General features: G+C 41.9%; 1 protein-coding gene across 2 annotated transcripts; it reads right to left on the minus strand.

Moving 5' to 3' along the window:
* Positions 1–4,531: 4,531 nt before the first annotated feature.
* Positions 4,532–14,959, minus strand: LOC120996737 (nicotinamide N-methyltransferase-like). 2 transcript variants are annotated; one of them, XR_005777852.1, is made up of 5 exons: positions 14,741–14,959; positions 10,196–10,388; positions 6,293–6,500; positions 5,133–5,655; positions 4,532–5,090 (listed from the first exon to the last, which is right to left on the minus strand). XR_005777852.1 is itself a non-coding variant. In XM_040426787.1 (4 exons), the coding sequence occupies exons 2-4, from the start codon at positions 10,344–10,346 to the stop codon at positions 5,226–5,228; spliced, it is 789 nt and encodes a 262-aa protein (XP_040282721.1). In that variant the 5' UTR covers positions 10,347–10,388; positions 14,741–14,959; the 3' UTR covers positions 5,098–5,225. The 2 variants fall into 2 exon arrangements, 1 of the variants encoding a protein (XP_040282721.1); XM_040426787.1 differs by lacking the exon at positions 4,532–5,090 and having other exon boundaries at positions 5,098–5,655.
* Between the last annotated feature and the right edge of the window lie 6,338 nt (positions 14,960–21,297).

Below are 21,297 nucleotides of genomic sequence, written 5' to 3' on the forward strand. Positions count from 1 at the left end.
TCCTGGTGAGATGTGATTCCTAAGCTAGGTGTACCTGTGTGTGGTACTTCCGGAAACACTCTCCATAGCATAGGGCAGGGTGGTCAGGACAGAAATAGCGGGTGTCACGCCTTATTCCACTCCTGCTACAGACACGACATTTTTTTCGGGGTGGCGGTTGGGTTGAGGTACCAGCAACGACACTGGGGAAATGTCGCTCGTGTAGACGGCTAACTGCACTGGTGGATGGGGCCACGGAACCTCCTGGATAAAGGAGGTTCTCGATGATCTCTTCCTGGAATTTGAGGAAGGATCCTGTTCTCCCAGCCTTACTGTAGAGAACAAAACTATTATAGGCAGCCAATTGAATTAAATATACAGACACCTTCTTATACCAGCGTCTGGTTCTGCGGGAAACTAAATAGGGAGCCAACATCTGGTCATTGAACTCAACCCCTCCCATGAGCCCATTATAGTCATGGATTTTTTTCAATGACACGGGTTGCCCTTTCAATTTGGATTGTCGTGTCTGCGTGAATGGAGGAGAGCATGTAAACGTCACGCTTGTCTCTCCATTTCACCGCGAGCAGTTCTTCGTTACACAAGGCAGCCCTCTCCCCCCTTGCAAGACGGGTGGTTACAAGCCGTTGGGGGAAGCCCACGCGACTTGTTCGCGCGGTGCCACAGGCACAAATCTGTTCTAGAAACAAATGCCTAAAGAGGGCCACACTTGTGTAAAAATTGTCCACATAAAGATGGTACCCCTTGCCGAATAAGGGTGACACCAAGTCCCAGACTGTCTTCCCACTGCTCCCCAGGTAGTCAGGGCAACCGACCGGCTCCAGGGTCTGATCTTTTCCCTCATAGATCCAAAATTTGTGGGTATAGCCTGTGGCCCTTTCACAGAGCTTATACAATTTGACCCCATACCGGGCACGCTTGCTTGGGATGTATTGTTTGAAGCCAAGGCGCCCGGTAAAATGTATTAGGGACTCGTCTACGCAGATGTTTTGCTCGGGGGTATACAAATCTGCAAATTTCTGGTTGAAATGGTCTATGAGAGGCCGAATTTTGTGGAGCCGGTCAAAAGCTGGGTGGTCTCTGGGACGGGAGGTGGTGTTGTCGCTAAAATGCAGGAAACGCAGGATGGTCTCAAATTGTGTCCTGGACATAGCAGCAGAGAACATGGGCATGTGATGAATTGGGTTCGTGGACCAATATGACCGCAATTCATGCTTTTTAGTTAGACCCATGTTGAGGAGAAGGCCCAGAAAAATTTTAAGTTCGGAAACTTGGACTGGTTTCCACCGGAAAGACTGGACATAAGAGCTTCCCGGGTTGGCGGATATAAATTGTGTGGCATACCGGTTTGTCTCTGCCACGACTAAGTCCAAGAGCTCCGCAGTCAAGAACAGCTCAAAAAATCCCAGGGCCGAACCGATCTGAGCCGTCTCAACCTGAACTCCAGACTGGGCGTGGAAAGGGGGAACTACAGGTGCGGCTGAAGTTGGTGACTGCCAATCAGGGTTTGCCAGCACCTCAGGGATTCTAGGGGCTCTACGGGCCTGTCTGCGCGGTGGCTGCGACGGGGTAACTACTGCACGTGCCACCGTACCAGCTTCAACTGCCCTTCTGGTGCTCGCCACGTCACCATGTTGTACGGCAGTGCTGGTACTAGGTCCAGGAAGGGCTGCGCTGCTGGTGTATGCCTCACCACGTGATCCGGCAGCGACAGCCCCACTCTGCTGCCCTTGAAGCGGATCCTGCACAACCTATGGTCTAGCGACACGGGGCCTGGTACGCCTGGTTCTATCAGGGACCTCCTCGTCCGAACTTTGGGTCAGAGAGCCACTGCTTTCTACAGGTTCATATTCTGACCCGCTAGATTCATCAGATGAGGGTTCCCACTCCTCATCCGACTGGGTCAGAATCCTGTAGGCCTCTTCAGAAGAATACCCCCTGTTTGCCATTTGGACTACTAAATTTAGGGGTATTCCCTGAGACTACCCAAGAAAAAAAGCAAGCCTGTCTTACAAAGGGGAGGCTAGCGAAGTACCGTAGGCCGCTGCGGTTGATAAAAAATCAAAACTGATTTTTTTTTTTATCGCCGCAGTGCGTGTAAAGTGATTGTGCAGTGATCAAAAAACAAAATTTTTTTTGTCACTGCGGCGGGGCGGGCGTGGGTGAACGCACGTGTGGGCGACCGATAAGGCCTGATCGGGCAAACACTGCGTTTTGGGTGGAGGGCGAACTAAAGTGACACTAATACTATTATAGATCTGACCGTGATCAGTTTTGATCACTTACAGATACTATAAAAGTACAAATGCTGATTAGCGATACGCTAAACAGCGAATAAAAGTGACTGCGGTGCGGTGGGCTGGGCGCTAACTGATCCCTAAACTACCTAACCAAGGGGCCTAAACTAATCCTAAACCTAACAGCCAATACTAGTGGAAAAAAAAAGTGACAGTTTACACTGATCACTTTTTGTCTTTCACTAAGTGATTGACAGGGGGCGATCAAGGGGTTAATTTGGATGATGGGGGTGATGGAAGGTGATCAGGGGCTAAGGGTAGTGTTTGGTGTGTACTCACAGTTCAGTCTGCTCCTCTGCTGGATCCAACCGACGAAAAGGACCAGCAGAGGAGCAGAGAAGCCATATAACAGATCATATTTACTAATATGATCTGTTATATGGCTTGTGATTAGATTTTTAAAAAATCATCAACCTGCCAGCAACGATCATTGGCTGGCAGGTTGCTGATGCAATACTACTCTAACTTTTGCCAGCCCGCGATGCGCATGCGCGGGTCGGCAATACCCGAAATCTCGCGTCTCGCGAGAGGACGCACCAGCGCGTCCACCCAGAGAAACAGGACCGCCGCAAAGACGCAATCCTGCGTACGGCGGTCCTGAGGAGGTTAAAGGGGTCACTGTATCAATTATTTTTTTCATTTTCCCCCATTTTTCATTGTTACTGTACTTATTAAATGTTGCTTCCTGGGCCAGCGCTGCGCTCCTAGTCCTTATATGCTGCTTGGTCTTCCAGGACTATGCACGTATTGTATATGTTTACATCTGTATGTGTGGTTTGGGGAGGGGGTGCACATTCTTTGCACAGGGGCCCTCTGAGGTCTGTGTCACCCGGTGGGTGCTTCTTGAAGATTTTCTCCATATCTTGCTGGGACTAAGGTGGTCTGTTCGTCCCTTGGCTTTCCCTATGCTTCTCTCTCCCGGAATTCTTGTCCATAATTGCCTTGGGGTCGCTTTTTTAGCTTCTGTAGGCGTTTGGCTGCAGGAGCGTCTCACTTACACGTATGCCATAGAGTGCGGTCAGGCTCTGGCCTCCAGTAAAAGCATTTTTGAAAAGAAAAATATATTGTATTTGTGTTGCCATTTTCTGAGAGCCATTTTTTTTTTATGTTTCTGGCGATTGTCTTAGGGTCTCATTTTTTTGCAGGATGAAATGACAGTTTGATTGGTACCATTTTGGGGTACATACAACTTTTTGATTGCTTGGTATTACACTTTTTGTGAGGCAAGGTGACAAAAAAATTCTGTTTTGGAGTGTTTTATTTTATTTTTTACAGCATTCACCTGAGGGGGCATATAATGTGATATTTTTATAGAGCAGGTTGTTATGGACGCAGCGATACCCAATGTGTCTATTAATTTTATTTTTGTTAAGTTTTACACAGTAAAAGCATTTTGAACAGAATTAAATCTTGTTTTTGTGTCACCATTTTCTGAGAGCCATATTTTTTTTATTTTTTGGGCGATTTTCTTTGGTAGGGGCTTATAATTCGCGGGATGAGATGACAATTTGAGTGGTACCATTTTTGGCTACATACCCCTTTTTGATTGCTTGTTATTACACTTTTTTGAGGCAAGGTGAGCAGAAAATAGCTGTTTTGGCACCGTTTTTTTTAATTTATTTTTTTACGGCATTCACCTGATGGGCGGGATCATGTGATATTTTTATAGAGCTGGTCGATATGGATATGGCAATACCTAATACCGTATGTCTACTTTTTTTTCCCCCCTACTTTTTTACAATTTTCTCTAACAATTTTGGAAAAAGGTCTTTTTTTTACTTTGTTTTTGTCCCACTCTGGGACTTTTGGGGGTCTGATTCACTGTACAATGCATTACAATACATATCTATTGTAATGCATTGGCTGATGGACACGCGGGGACCTGATGGACACGGGGACCCGTCAGGGATACCGCACATGCCGCGGTCAGCACTGACCGAGGCATTGCAAAGGGTTAATGAGTCGGCATCTGTGTTTTCACCGATGCTGGCGTATACAGCAGGGGGCTGGCTATCAGTGACTGCTGGACCCCAGCACGCCGTAGCTGTATGGCACTGGGTTTTGAGACACAGTTCCCAGCGCCGTACAGCTATGGGGTGGTATCCTACGGGATAAGAAAAGCTTTGCTAATCTCATTATTATCATTATTATTATTATTATTATTATTAATAATTGTCTTTAATAATTTTCTGTTATAAAACAATACAGGATGCTTTACTTACAATGCACCTTGTTTAATAACGAAATGTACAGTATAACCACAGTTTTACCCATGAGTGATACCATGAGTGTATAAATACCGTCAAGTTTCTGCCCCAAATAAGGGACAATTTTTGGAACTTTTTAATTTTAAAAAAGTATAAGAAATATGAAGAAAAGAACTTTTCTAATTTCTAATTATTATTATTACGCATCGTCTTTAATAAAGATCATATTGTATAATACAATAATACAGAATGCTTTACAGTGTAACTTCTTTAATAACGAAATGTACAGTACAGTATATTCACAATTTTACCCGTAAGTAATTCATTCATTTTAATAAAAAAATCTATATATTCTTTAATTATAATTTAACTTCAGACATTTAAGGTTACAATATCTCATATATAAGTTGTTGTAGACTCCAAGTAAATGTTTCATTTTTCTTTATCAATCAAATCAAGTTTCCTGCAATTTCATCCTCCAAACAGCATATAATCACAGTCATATAAATAGGGCTACCATATACTATTGTTTTCATAAATGGATAGTGTTACCAAGTGGAGCACCCATTTAGCATGGTGAATGTATCTAAATTTTTATTTAACTTTGAGTTTTCAGACTCAACCCAACCTCAACTCGCTTATTTTATGGTATATGTTTAGAAGCTAAAACATTTAGATGTATACCAGTATTTCCAAGAAACGGTGGCTGAAGAATTTGGCCTTACTTTGGTTTATGGGCATGAATAAAATAGTAGCCTTCATAATCAGCAACATCTATCCTTGATTTATCAATACGTGAAGTATAAGCAGCTTTTTCAATAATATAACCAGCTTCTTTAAACGCCATCTCCAGCTCTTCTTTTTTTGAGCTCATTATACTAAAGCGCTTTTTACCAGCGTAATAATAAGTAGCATTCAGTCCACTTAAGATCAAAAGGTGACCTCCAGGTTTTATCAAGTCCTTGAAATTTTTCAGAACACTACAGTATGACTTTATGTCTTTACAAGGAGCTTCAAGACAGAAGCAAGACAGGAGACAATCAACTGGTGGCACAATGACAGGGTCATAAGGGTTTCTTTTGAAAGCGTCACATTTCAGGATTTCTTTCACCTTACAGCGGAGTTTCTCAGCCTTTTTCTCGCAATCCTCCCTATAAACATACAAGAATAAAAGGAATTTGCTTATTAGTATGTTACTGAGATTATAGCTGATACCGGAACGAAATACCAGACTGTAAGAGCATATGGACCACAGACATAGGTTTTTCACTCAGGCTTCCCTCGATGTACTTGAGTGTAAACTTGCTCTAAAAGTTTGACTACTACTTTGGATAACTAAAGACATCCATATATTACATGAATGACTATCATTTCAAATGGTCTTTCTACCCTTTCCCTGCAGTGGCTGCTGCAGGGGACACATCTATGGGAAGCCATTGCACACTCAACTTTAGGGCGGCGGGGGACATCTGGCTACTGTAGGCTAAATGAAGCATCACATGTTGTCCATTCTGGCTTACAGAGTGGCAAGCTAGCTGCGTGATAATTTTAGCTGCAAAGAAAATCTAAACTAGTCCAACTATCCCCCTGGTGTCATCCTTGGTTTTTCCTTACGATTTTATACTGCATATCTTTGTGATCAGATAGGATGGGAGACTGTATAAGGACTAGCCCTGCACAAATCTCAGTGCATATTGAGATACTATACAGTACCTTGCAAGAATATATATACTTTCACATATTTATAATGTATTAATATGGTGTATACTTGAAAATAGGAAACAATACCTATTTCCTTCCAGCTCACATACACATTTGATGATGTGAGTCCAGTTAAAAGCATCTGGATCCTTGTTCAGCCATTTTTGAAATTCAGCGTGGTTCTGTTCAAGGAAATCTGAGGCAATGATTTTATCAAATACTTCACAGGCTGAGAGGAGTTGATAAATGGTGGCTCCAGTGCCAAAATCAAGCAGAGTATCTCCTCTTACTCCACCTTAAAAGATAACATATTTAAATATAGGGTTAGAAAGGAATTATTGGAAATAAATTACTGCCTAAAATCTTAATCTTACATCTGTTACATGTGGGTAAAGACCATTTTAACCACTTAACTCTCAATGACGTACTATTACATGACTGAGCGAAGTGAGTTAATGCAGTGCCGCAATACTGTGGTACATCACAATGGTGTTTTATACAGTCATCCTGCTATCACTGCCAAGATTGACAATAACCGTCCAATCCCGTCAGTTTACCAGGGTCAATAGTGACCACATCATCTGAGTGATTCCAATTAGCACCCTGCGAACAAAATCACAGGGTGCCGAGTAGTTGTAATGGCAGCTGGGGGCCTATAAGAATAACTATACATTGTAATCCACAAATATTGCCAAAAAGGAAAATAAAATGGGATATATATTTTTTTAATTAAAAACTATTTAAAAAAAAATATATATCCACTTTAATTCTATAAAAAAAAAGAAATGAAAAAAAATCGATATATTTTTGATTGCCTATCTCTAACTACCTGATATATTGAATCATCTCATTATTTCACCCATGGTAATCACTGAAAAAAAAAAAATCATCAATAGGTTGCATGTATCTGAAAATAGTTCAATAAAAACTACAGATCACCCTGGACAAAAAAATAAAAAAAAGTTATGGGATGTCAGGAAATGGCCACAGAAAAAGAGAGTTTTTTAAAAGTAGTAAACCACATCAAAGCCATAAAACTTGATATTTAAAGAATATTAATGATTTGTAGAATAAAGTTAGCAAGTCATTTTACAGCACAGTGAACACCATGAAATTTTAACCCTAAAAAATCAAACAAAAAAAAAAAAACGCTGAATTTATTAAAGCGTATACAATATAGTAGAGGTACCCCAAAATGACAACTTTAAATATAAAACTTATCCTGCATAAAACAATCCCTCATATGGCTATGTTAATGGAAAAAATAAATAAATAAAAGTTATGGTTTCTGAAATGCAAAGATGAAAAACCTGAAAACATTTACTGGAGCCATAGGTACCAAACTAATCTGTGTTCTTTAGGGTTGTTTATACATATTAGTTTTTCTCTTTCAATAAATTAGTAAAGATTTCAAACATTCTGCTTTAACTTTCTCATTATAGGTTACTAAATGAAGAATGATGGTAAAAATATATATTTTTTTTATTGTAGCACAAGGTCGCAACATAACAAAATTATTAAAAAAGTTAAAATGTCTGAAGGCTTTCTGAATGAACTGTAAGCGTAATTAGCAGCATCAGTATATACATATAGCTGCAGATGTTGCACAATTGTGCCTTTTTCTTAAAAAAAAAACAGTTGCACATTTGGTATAGTTATTTAAACAAATTTTAGTTAGAATAATTTTTATTGAAATATCGTAAGTATACATCTATTCCATCATAAATGATATACATTACATGTGGATTATTCATTACAAGTTATTGTTTGCATAACATTAGAGTTCCCACATTATGATATAATTTATATCATGTCTTGTCGATATATCTATATATATATATTTTTATTTTTTTATTTAAACAAATTTTAATGTGTCACCAGTAGCATATATTTTGGTTGTCGGGGGTTATCCAGTTGCATCTTTTCCCCAAAAATCTGTTGCAAACTTTCCTCAATTAATACTCACTGTGCCAAACCTATGACTTCTCATTGTTTAAATGTAAATCATGAAAATATCTGGTAAATGACAGAGTGGCAATGGGCATAATAATGAAAAACAAAAGACCTGTGCCATGTCAATGTCGATTGAGAATATGTGTAACCGCAGTAGTGAAAACAGCACACCCAGAAATCATCTGGTCGGTAAGAGTAGAAGACCACAGTTCTCTCTCACTTCCAGTAAGCAACAGATTATTGAGGACAAAGAGGATGACATTGTGGACTGAATGGCTAACTAATCATCTCAGTCACAGCAGGAAGATGTTGACGTCACCTATGAGTCTGACAGCGTGCCTTGGAGTCAGGGTTCAGTGCATTCTTCCTGTTCTACCTCCTTGTGGCCCCAGAGAAGCTTTTCATTTTTATCATCTGTCTTTAATGCCCCCTCCTAGTCGAGTGCCTTCTTTTTTTCTCACAAGAGCCAACAACACTCCAAGTGCTATGAAAGATACTCACTATAGTCTTCCTTTTGATGACTTATGTGAGAACAGTTAGCGTTTGGACTGCCATAAAGAGTAGGTTCAGGCAGAGAAAGAGGACTGCTGACTGAAATGCACAGCTGTGTTTGTGGTGATAGTAGAAGTGTCCCTTACAGCCATGGTGGTGGCAGTAGGGGCACTGGTAAAAATGTGATAGTAGAACTTGAGGCAAATACAGAGCAATTAGTTAGGAGGGGGGGTTAGGAGCCCACTATATTAATTTATAGTCTGAGAAAAGTATTGGTGGAGGCCAATGAGGACTTGATAACATCAGATGAGGAGGGTGGCGACAGCAGCAATAAAGAGCACAGACAGTATACGGCCAAAACATAGCTACAGCTAGATACTGCCATTTAACGCCAGACCCCATTGACTATAATATAACTCGGCAGGAATCCATCCGCTTTCCGGGAAGAGTGTCAGGTTTCAGCAGGATAAAAAACTATGCATGTATTGTTTTTTGTATAGCCAAAACCTACCACTGATGCTGAAAACCAGTCGGATGCCTTCTGGATCTTATTAATTAATGGGGTCCGGCAGTGAACGGAAGTACCTAGCTATGCCGGATATGGTGAAATCCAGTAGACTTATCCTGTGTCGGAACAGATTACCACATGAGGTAGCACAGATGTGAATATACCCTTAGGAAATGTGTGCTGCTGGTAGTTGAGACAAAATAGGCCCCAGGTACACAACCGTCCCTGTTTTGTGGTCCACAAACAGAGATCCAAATTGTGAATACTTTCCAGATCACTCCGCATTTTTCTCACTCCCATACTCAAAATGACTATTCCCATCCGCCATACGGACCAGAATAGGACATGTTCTATAACTTATGGAACAGACATACGGATGCAGACAGCACACAAAATGCATGAATGGGGCAGTGTGCTATCTGCAAAAAATATGGTCGTGTGCATGAGTCCTAATTTAGATCTATGCAAGTTTTCATTCTGCCCAGGCAATACCTGTATATAGATTTGACATATAGACTCTTTGAACTACTGATGTTTGCAACAGCTACCCACTTGATGGTATGATTTACATGCTATGGTTCTGATCATGAGAAGTACATTACTGCTGGAGTAGAAGAGATCCAGAGCTTTTCATGGACTGCTTAATGGTTGTTTGATTGTGATTGCCCCTATCTGTGCTCATTTTTTTTGTAAAAGTGCTAAATACTTTGAAAGAAGCAGCAGGACACATGCTGAACTGTTGCTCCTTGAAATCTTTTCCAACCTGTCGACATGGGAGGTGGGGGACCACTTTCCTTGTTTTAGCAATCGGTGAAAGTCTTAGTGGTTAGACCTGCACCCATATATTGTAACATTTATCATTTAGTCCAGGAGAGAGGGGATAAATGTTTCGGGCTTGAATACCCATTTAAATACAATAAAGAGGTAGCAAAATTAATTTTCCTTGTCTAGATAAAAAAAATACTGCAGTAAATTAATCATGCGCTACACTATAAATGTCATAGCTGAACCTTTTCAATGAAGACTGAATCGCTTACCTTTAGTGAAGGTTTCATGTAGATTTCGCAATGCAAAATCGGTCCATTCTCCAAAAAGAACTCCTTTCTCTGGCACAAAGAATGTCTGTAAGTATTCCTGGGGGTTAAATTCATCAATGTAGGTTTGTGAAGAGGTAACATGGGCGTCCATGATGTTCTGTCCACAGGACTATGATCTGATTCTCTGTTAGACCTAGTTGTAAAATAAATATAAGCCTTTGAGTTCTTTTTTCTCAAGTTTTTACCTTTAGGTCTCTTTCACACGAGAAGATTCTATGCAGGGAATCTGCTGTGTGAAAGAGAGCCAAGTCTCGTTCCGGACAGCAGAGACACGGAGCATGATTAATAATGCTCCGTGCCTCTCTGTGACCTTTTTACTAAAAAATCACAGTGAGTAAAAGCTGTACAAAGGAAAAACTGGCACTCACACATGTTGATATTATGAATGCTGGATTTATTCTGTCACATATTACAGCATAGTGACATGTTTCAGCAAATATCTTTAAAGGATAACTGTCACATTTAGACCCTAATTTCAATTTTCATATATGTAGTTACTAATAACATGATATTCCAGAATCAGTTACTATTAGACTGACTGACCCCATATTTAATAAGATTCAGCCCTTAGCAACCAGTCTGCATAAAACTGCAATTTCCCTATTCAGTTAAGATGGCCGCCACTGCCCTCACCCTGAGGCTAATCCCGCCTGCCCTCACTAGCCAGTAACAATAGCCCCCCAAAAGTGTCAGTAACCAGAGCCCTCCCCCCTAAAGGGTTAATCTCCTGCAGCACAAAGGGGTCCTCTTACCACATGTTGCTTTCAGTTATACACTGAGTAGATGGCAGATCTCCCTTCCCTGTCCTGCGCTGCTCTAACTCTGCATTCTTCAGCTCTGCTGAGTGAGGGAGCGTCTGCCAAGCGCAGGGACAGGGAGAAGTGCACACAGCCCAGGCACTGTTATCAGCTGCTGGGGAGGACCTGGCTTTAATCATTTACTTACAGTCCCTGGCTGTCAGTAATGTGAGCCTGCACGCTGCGTGCTCCGTCTATCAACAGATAGACGGACCATGCCTAGCAACCCTATTTTAAGCACAGGTAAAAATAGGCTTTTTTTTGTATTTTGGAAAATAAAAAGACTTGGAAATAAAAAATAAAAAAAATAGGCATTACAGGGAACAAAAATGTGGAATTAAGGGGTAATTGAATACACAGTGAAAAGTTGAAATAGGGCCACCAAGGTGATCACCACAATCCAATACTCCAAAAAAAATAAAAAATACGACAGTTATCCTTTAATTCTCATAGAGGTCTCCCCCACATACAGCAAACCACATTGGCATTTGAGAATGTAAATCACAAATCTACTATCACATGTGAAGACGCCCCTTATTGGAATTTGCTCACGTGTGAATGAGCACGATGGCTACCTTTGATGACACTTTAACAATTAACACAATTTAAACACGGGAATGTGCCTTGCCTGGGGGAGGAGGAGAGCATATTTAAAAGAAGAAAAACTACCACAAGAGGACACAGTTTTAAATTAGAGGGGCAAAGGTTTAAAAGTAATATCAGGAAGTATTACTTTACTGAGAGAGTAGTGGATGCATGGAATAGCCTTCCTGCAGAAGTGGTAGCTGCAAATACAGTGAAGGAGTTTAAGCGTGCATGGGATAGGCATAAGGCCATCCTTCATATAAGATAGGGCCGGGGGCTATCCATAGTACTCAGTATATTGGGCAGACTAGATGGGCCAAATGGTTCTTATCTGCCGACACATTCTATGTTTCTATGTTTACTTTGTGTAAGGCCAGATTTATTGCTGCCTATATCAGCTCTGACCACCCTGTCACATATGTTGTCTGCTCTTTTTTCCCAATATCAGCGAGTTAAGCGGATTGTGAGGGGATGACCAATACATTTTTAGAAAGGGGCTATCCTAAACGGTTGTTGGAGGAACATAGAAATAGATTAGAGAGTCCACAAGAGGAGAAATCTGAGAAATTGCCACGGGTCCCGTTTGTGGTGAAATATCACCCCTGGACCCAGAGAATTAAGAGCATTGTCAATAAACACTGGCAGGTTGTTTCCAGGTCATATCCTTAGATCGAGGAATTTCAGAGGCCCCCTATGATGTGCTTTAAAAGAGCAGACAAGATACGCGACAGGATAGTCAGAGCTGATATAGGAAGCAATAAATCTGGCCTTACACAAAGTACACTATAATGTTTACAATAAGGGGCGTCTTCACATGTGATAGTAGATTTGTGATTTACATTCTCAAATGTCCATGTGGTTTGCTGTATGTGGGGGAGACCTCTATGAGAATTACAGATAGATTAAGTAAACATAAATCTACTATTACTCCCACTACCATACCACTTACATCAACAGAGACACACAATATCGCAATTGCGCTATCAGGTCATTGAGAGTGTTCCATTACCTCGTCGCGGTGGCAATAGAAACAAATTGTTGCTAAAAAGAGAGGCATATTGGATCCATCGATTGCAAACGGTGGAACCAAAATGTTTAAACCGAGAATATAATGTGTGTGGTTTTATTTGACATGATGTCTAAAACTTTGTCCCTTTTTTTACAGCGGAATTGATTTTCCGAAAATTATCTATATTATATTTGGGACAATTCACTGGCTACATTACATGCTGCATCACTCCAGCTATGGGAGGAGCTAATGATGTGACGTCAGTTCCTTTGTATCTACATGTTCTATATAAGGTACAATGGTAGGACGTATGTAAATAGTCTGATGAAAGCACTTATGTGCTGAAACGCGTCACTATGCTGGTAATATGTGACAGAATAAATCCAGCATCCATAATATCAACATGTGCGAGTGCCGGTCTTTCCTTGGTACATTGTCTATTGAGATGCCTGCCCGCTGACACGTGCACCGCCAAACCGCCAAGAGAGCAGTGCTGACCCTTTGGATATACATAGTGAGATAAAGTTGTCACTGTGATTTTGTAGTAAAAAGGTCACAGAGGGTCACGGAGAGTTATCAATCATGTTAAAGCTCCGTGTCTCCGCTGTCCGGAACGGGTCTTGGCTCTCTTTTACGCAGCGGATTACCCGCACAGGATCCGCTCGTGTGAAAGAGCCCTTATCTGTCAAAAAACTGATACGTAACGCATTTGGAAGTCAGACATTTCCCATATCAATACATGGCAGACATTTAGATATCGCTCCACAGTCATGTCTTCCTCACATTGAGGCACAGTAGTTGTCAGGGACCATGCAAGACCCATTCCAAGTAGTAGCACTAGACTCACAGGCTGCTACATTATGTAAAAATAAGCATTTCACTAGAAATAGGTTGGTGACAGGAACCCTGAAACACAAAACTAGGGGGGAAAGTTTTCAGGTCTACTGTTTTTATTTACTCATTATGTAACTATGGGAAGTCAGGTTAGTACACTTCAGTAAACTTCTTAGGCCTTGTTCACATCAGCGTTCAGCCTTTCCGTTCTCCTGCTCCGTTATAGGAGCAGGAGAACGGAAAGGACGGATTTGGCACATAACTGAGCCGAACGGAGCCTACAGACCCCATAGACTATAATGGGGTCCGTTAGGTTTCCGCTCAGAAGATGATTTTGGAGCAGAGACAAAAGTCCTGCGTGCACAACTTTTGTCTCCGCTCCAAAATCATCTTCTGAGCGGAAACCTAATGGATCCCATTATAGTCTATGGGGTCCGTAGGCTCCGCTCGGCTCAGTTATGTGCCGAATCCGTCTTTTCCGTTCTCCTGCTCCTATAACAGAGCAGGAGAACGGAAAGGCTGAACGCTGATGTGAACTAAGCCTTAGTCACTGAATTGTTTACCCGCCGCTGCAGGTTCCCTTCAGGGTATTTCAATAATCAACAGTATGTGGGTAGATAGTAGAAATGAAACTTTAAAGGGTTTCTACCACCACATTTTGATCTAATTAGCTGTCTGACACTAGCGATCTGCTAGTGTCTGCTGTACCTAACCATGCTATTGTAATACTTTTCTCTGCAGCGGTTACCCTAAAAAACGAACCTGCGCGAGAATTCGGCCGCGATGGAGGCTGTCAATCTAGAGGAGATGGGCGGGCTGGAGGGACGAGCTGGGCGGCAGACATGGTGAGTAGACGGAGCCTCTAGGTGCTGAAAAGACGCCCCCATAGCACCTAGAGGCTCATTTGCATAGCAATACAAGTTAGTTTTTTAGGGTAACCGCTGCAGAGAAAGGTATTACAATAGCATGGTTAGGTAGAGCAGACACTAGCAGATCGCTAGTGTCAGACAGCTAATTAGGTCAAAATGTGGTGGTAGAAACCCTTTAAATAACATGAAACATGGCAGCCACATAAATGGCAGGGACATACATTAAATTTTGATTGCAAATTATTTGCTAAATTACCATTAATAACTTGTACACCAGAAAGAACATTTTCAAGGAAAAAACAATACATATTAACATTTATCACCTGTATTCTGCCACCCAACACTGCTCATCAAAAAGCATCAATGAGAAAAGAAAAAGGTATTTTCTCACCTTTAAAATCAACGATTTTGAGATCCCTCGAGATGGGAAGTGCAGAAGTTTAGAACACGGAGAAGAATCTTCGGGGTCACCACTAAGAAGTTTGTCTTTCAAATACTCACTACAGACCCCAAGGCTTCTTGCTGATGTGTATAATTTACTGAGGATCACAAGACAAGTAGATTCCAGGTGGATACAATACAAGTAACTTTGACTTAAGACCAATTACTCGAATACAAAATATGGGAAGTTGGAAGTTCTCTATTTATAGATAAATTTTTGTTCCTCTGACATCACTTTGGTCCTGGTGCCCGGGTCGGCATAATGTCAATAGGAAAAAAGAAGTGAATTATTAACCTGCAGAATTTCAAAACATAGCAGTTACTACAAAGTGTACAGTTAAAAGGTGTGAACCTTTAACACATATAGAGAAATTACTTGGAACAAAGAAGTTATATACCACTTCATCTTGGGGGGTATACAGAGGTTAGAAGGTATACACGGACAGGTTATACAGACTTCATTATTGGTATACTATGTTCATAAAAATAGGTAAAGAAATAATCATGGCGAGCTCCAATGCAGAGGTCTGGGACAAGGAAAAGCTTCACTGCCCCCTGCATGCCATCACTGTCTCCTGTATGCCATCACTCTACCCACTATATTGCATCACTCTGCCCACTGTATGCCATCACTCTTCCCCCTGTGTACCATCACTGTCACCTGTATGCCATCACTGTCCCCTTATGCCATTACTGTCCCTTGTATGCCATCAAGGTCCCCTGCATGCCATCTCTGTCTCCTGTATGCCATCACTCTACCCACTATATTGCATCACTCTGCCCCCTGTATGCCATCACTCTTCCCCATGTGTACCATCACTGCCCCCTGCATGCCATCACTGTCACCTGTATGCCATCACTGTCCCCTTATGCCATTACTGTCCCCTGTATGCCATCAAGGTCCCCTGCATGCCTTCTCTGTCTCCTGAATGTCATCACTGTCCCCTGTATGCCATCACTGTCCCCTATATGCCATCACTGTCCCCTATATGCCACCACTCTGTCCCTGTATGCCATCACTGTTTCCTGTATGCCATCATTGTGCTGAGTGATGGCATACATGTGCGGAGATTTCACTTCAGTTTGATTTGCCATTATTTCATTATGGGGATCACACAAGCGCTGAAGATCAGCATTACTATGTTGCTTGTTCTGTCAGATTTGGATTTGTGCCATGTACTGTAACATCAGATTGTTCTGCCGTGAACTGTCTTTTGGACATGGCATTGTTTTCAGAAGTGAAGTAAAGTTTTCATCAGCAGTGCGTTGACTCCACACACAGACTGCATGTGGCCTTTGACATCCAGTTACCAGGATTACAGATCCTTGGGCTAACGGTGTAGGAATCATGATGCAACCATTGTTAATATTGCAGCAGCTGAATCACTGTGTTTATATGTCATCACTGTCCCTTTATGTCAACACTGTTCCTTGTATGATATTACTCTGCTCCCTGTATGCCTTCACTGTCTCCTCTATATCATCTCTGTCTCCTGTATGCCATCACTATCCCTTGTATGCCATCACTGTCCCCTGTATGCCATCTCTGTCCCCTGTATGCCATCACTGTCCCCTGTATGCCACCACTGTCCCCGTATGCCATCACTGTCCCCTGTATGCCATCACTGTCCCCTGTATGCCACCACTGTCCCCTGTATGCTATCCCTGTCCCATGTCTGCCATCACTCTGCCCACTATATGCCTTTACTGTCCTCTGTATGCCATTATTCTGCCCTCTGCATGCCATCACTGTACCCTGTATGTCATCACTGTCCCCTGTATGTCATCATTGTCCTCTGTATGTCATCATTGTCCTCTGTATGCTATTACTCTGCCCTCTGTATGCCACCACTGTCCCCTGTATGCCATCACTGTCTCCTGCATGCCATCACTGTCTCCTGTATGCCACCACTGTCCCATGTATGCCACCACTGTCCCCTGTATGCCATCACTGTCTCCTGCATGCCACCACTGTCCCATGTATGCCATCACTGTCTCCTGCATGCCATCACTACCCCCTGTATGCACCACTGTCCCTGTATGCCATCACTGTCCCCTGTATGCCATCACTGTCCCCTGTATGCCACCACTGTCCCCTGTATGCTATCCCTGTCCCATGTCTGCCATCACTCTGCCCACTATATGCCTTTACTGTCCTCTGTATGCCATTATTCTGCCCTCTGCATGCCATCACTGTCCCCTGTATGTCATCACTGTCCCCTGTATGTCATCATTGTCCTCTGTATGTCATCATTGTCCTCTGTATGCTATTACTCTGCCCTCTGTATGCCACCACTGTCCCCTGTATGCCATCACTGTCTCCTGCATGCCATCACTGTCTCCTGTATGCCACCACTGTCCCATGTATGCCACCACTGTCCCCTGTATGCCATCACTGTCTCCTGCATGCCACCACTGTCCCATGTATGCCATCACTGTCTCCTGCATGCCATCACTACCCCCTGTATGCACCACTGTCCCTGTATGCCCTCACTGTCTTCTGTATGACATCACTGTCCCCTGTATGCCCTCACTGTCTCCTGTATGACATCACTGTCCCCTGTATGTCATCACTGTCCCCTGTATGCGCTCACTGTCTCCTGTATGAAATCACTCTGCCCACTATGTACAATCACTGTCCTCTGTACGCCATCACTGTCATCTGTATGCTATCACTGTTCCCTGTATGTCATCACTGTCTCCTCTATGCCGCCCCTTCCCCCTGTATGCTATCACTGTCCCCTATATGCCATCACTTTGCCCACTATATGCCATCACTGTCCTCTGTATGTCATCATTGTCCCCTGTATATGTAACGCCCCAGATTGCCGTTACCACCTCTGCGCCTTGCTACTGTCGTTATTGGTTAACCTAATGTCATCGTATGTATTTATTGCAGGACCGTCACACTGTGCATATCTATTATATTTCAACTGTTAATGTTTAAGTGTAATATGCCTGGTTCACCAGCAGATGGCGGCAAACATGGCAGAGCTATTTTGCCTAGGATGGAACCCTTCTTTCCATTCTAGCTCTCTCTAGGAGAGGGAGGAGCTTAGTTAGTTAGAGGCTAGTCTAGTTTTACCCCCTTATTGCATGATTGCAAAAGACATAAATGACATACATATTAAAAATTGAAAAAAGGAAGAGGATACAAGTGCAGGGAAAAGCGGCATCACCTAGAGGAAAACCACAGCGGATAAACAATTCATACATATGTCCGTGTACTCAAGTAAAAACCAATAAAGTGCAAGTGCAATTGCATAAGAACATACAAAAGTCAATTAGACAAAGAATAGTTACCCATGCTGTGCTCCCTTCAGGATGTCGCCAGCCCCGACGCGAGTTTCGGCGTACCTTCGTCTGGGGGTGGCGTCATCAATGGGGGACACAGGTTAAATACACCAGCCAACCAATCACCATTATTTAATAATTGTTATCTCAAAAACCTGTGGCTCTATAGAGTCTCACAAATGAACGTGCCTTAGAACGCTGGGAAGTCACATGGTCCTGAAATGTCCCGTGATTAAATCGCGTGATCGCCGCAACGAACACGTGATGATGACGTTGGCATAGGATTGCGTCAGACAGGGTCGCTAGACCATGCCCCCGGCATGGATTCTTACAATGCGGATGTCAAAACTGATAGCTGTCATACAGTGTGATAGGTAAGCCACGTAATATGTGAACCATATTTCAAAAGGACAGTATTCAAGAGCAGAAAGAAGAAAAAAAGAGGAAGCGGCCACCAAAGAATAGAATAAATAAATGCATGATTTAAAAATATGAATTTAATTAAGTTCATGATAACAAGTTAAAAAATAATAAATTAATAATAATAAATGGTGATTTTTTTTGGGGGGAAAACATTTTTTAAATCCCAATTGAAACCAGTTCAATAATTAATATACAGGGTGGGCCATTTATATGGATACACCTTAATAAAATGGAATGGTTGGTGATATTAACTTCCTGTTTGTGGCACATTAGTATATGTGAGGAGGGAAACTTTTCAAGATGGGTGGTGACCATGGCGGCCATTTTGAAGTCAGCCATTTTGAATCCAACTTTTGTTTTTTTCAATAGGAAGAGGGTCATGTGACACATCAAACTTATTGGGAATTTCACAAGAAAAACAATGGTGTGCTTGGTTTTAACGTAACTTTATTCTTTCATGAGTTATTTACAAGTTTCTGACCACTTATAAAATGTGTTCAATGTGCTGCCCATTGTGTTGGATTGTCAATGCAACCCTCTTCTCCCACTCTTCACACGCTGATAGCAACACTGCAGGAGAAATGCTAGCACAGGCTTCCAGTATCCGTAGTTTCAGGTGCTGCACATCTCGTATCTTCACAGCATAGACAATTGCCTTCAGATGACCCCAAAGATAAAAGTCTAATGGGGTCAGATCGGGAGACCTTGGGGGCCATTCAACTGGCCCACGACGACCAATCCACTTTCCAGGAAACTGTTCATCTAGGAATGCTCGGACCTGACACCCATAATATGATGGTATTATTGCTGTGCTCTCTGCTTTCCTGTGTCATTACATTAGATAGTTAGTTAGTTAGTTAGTTAGTTAGCTTATATATAATACAGATAGTTAGTGGGAGATAGTCAGTGTAGGTTAGATAGTGATATAGTGTAGCTGATAGGTTCTGCTGTCCATACATACATGCTACATACGGAAACATAGTGCTGTATGTATGTATGCTACATACATACATACATATATAGTGCTGTGATGTCACAAGTTTACAATACTTAGTGCACCAATCACTAATAAGTGGTCAGAACTGTTAAAATGTGAAGTTGCACATATTGTGCCAAAATATTCACATAATTAGTGCCGATTTCGCAATCGCAAATACAAACCGGATTCCAAAAAAGTTGGGACACTAAACAAATTGTGAATAAAAACTGAATGCAATGATGTGGAGATGGCAAATGTCAATATTTTATTTGTAATAGAACGTAGATGACAGATCAAATGTTTAATCCGAGTAAATGTATCATTTTAAAGGAAAAATACGTTGATTCCAATTTTCACAGTGTCAACAAATCCCAAAAAAGTTGGGACAAGTAGCAATAAGAGGCTGGAAAAAGTAAATTTGAGCATAATGAAGAGCTGGAAGACCAATTACCACTAATTAGGTCAATTAGCAACCTGATTGGGTATATAAAGAGCTTCTCAGAGTGGCAGTGTCTCTCAGAAGCCAAGATGGGTAGAGGATCACCAATTCCCACAATGTTGCGCAAAAAGATAGTGGAGCAATATCAGAAAGGTGTTACCCAGCGAAAAATTGCAAAGACTTTGCATCTATCATCATCAACTGTGCATAACATCATCCGAAGATTCAGAGAATCTGGAACAATCTCTGTGCGTAAGGGTCAAGGCCGTAAAACCATACTGGATGCCCGTGATCTCCGGGCCCTTAAACGACACTGCACCACAAACAGGAATGCTACTGTAAAGGAAATCACAGAATGGGCTCAGGAATACTTCCAGAAACTATTGTCAGTGAACACAATCCACCGTGCCATCCACCGTTGCCAGCTGAAACTCTACAGTGCAAAGAAGAAGCCATTTCTAAGCAAGATCCACAAGCTCAGGCATTTTCACTGGGCCAGGGATCATTCAAAATGGAGTGTGGCAAAATGGAAGACTGTTCTGTGGTCAGACGAGTCATGATTCGAAGTTATTTTTGGAAATCTGGGACGCCATGTCATCCGGACCAAAGAGGACAAGGACAACCCAAGTTGTTATCAACGCTCAGTTCAGAAGCCTGCATCTCTGATGGTATGGGGTTGCATGAGTGCGTGTGGCATGGGCAGCTTGCATGTCTGGAAAGGCACCATCAATGCAGAAAAATATATTCAGGTTCTAGAACAACATATGCTCCCATCCAGACGTCATCTCTTTCAGGGAAGACCCTGCATTTTTCAACAAGATAATGCCAGACCACATTCTGCATCAATCACAACATCATGGCTGCGTAGGAGAAGGATCTGGGTACCGAAATGGCCAGTCTGCAGTCCAGATCTTTCACCTATAGAGAACATTTGGCGCATCATAAAAAGAGGAAGGTGCAACAAAGAAGGCCCAAGACGATTGAACAGTTAGAGGCCTGTATTAGACAAGAATGGGAGAGCATTCCTATTTCTAAACTTGAGAAACTGGTCTCCTCGGTCCCCAGACGTCTGTTGTAAGAAGAAGGGGAGATGCCACACAGTGGTGAAAATGGCCTTGTCCCAACTTTTTGGGGATTTGTTGACACCATGAAATTCTGATTCAACATATTTTCCCCTTAAAATGGTACATTTTCTCAGTTTAAACTTTTGTTCCGTGATTTATGTTCTATTCTGAATAAAATATTAGAAGTTGGCACCTCCACATCATTGCATTCAGTTTTTATTCACGATTTGTATAGTGTCCCAACTTTTTTTGAATCCGGTTTGTATATTGGAGCACTCTATCTGCATATAAATGTAATGTTCTGCCGT

The sequence above is a fragment of the Bufo bufo genome, chromosome 1 (genome assembly GCF_905171765.1).
Source record: "Bufo bufo chromosome 1, aBufBuf1.1, whole genome shotgun sequence".
In the NCBI taxonomy this organism is placed as follows: domain Eukaryota; kingdom Metazoa; phylum Chordata; class Amphibia; order Anura; family Bufonidae; genus Bufo; species Bufo bufo.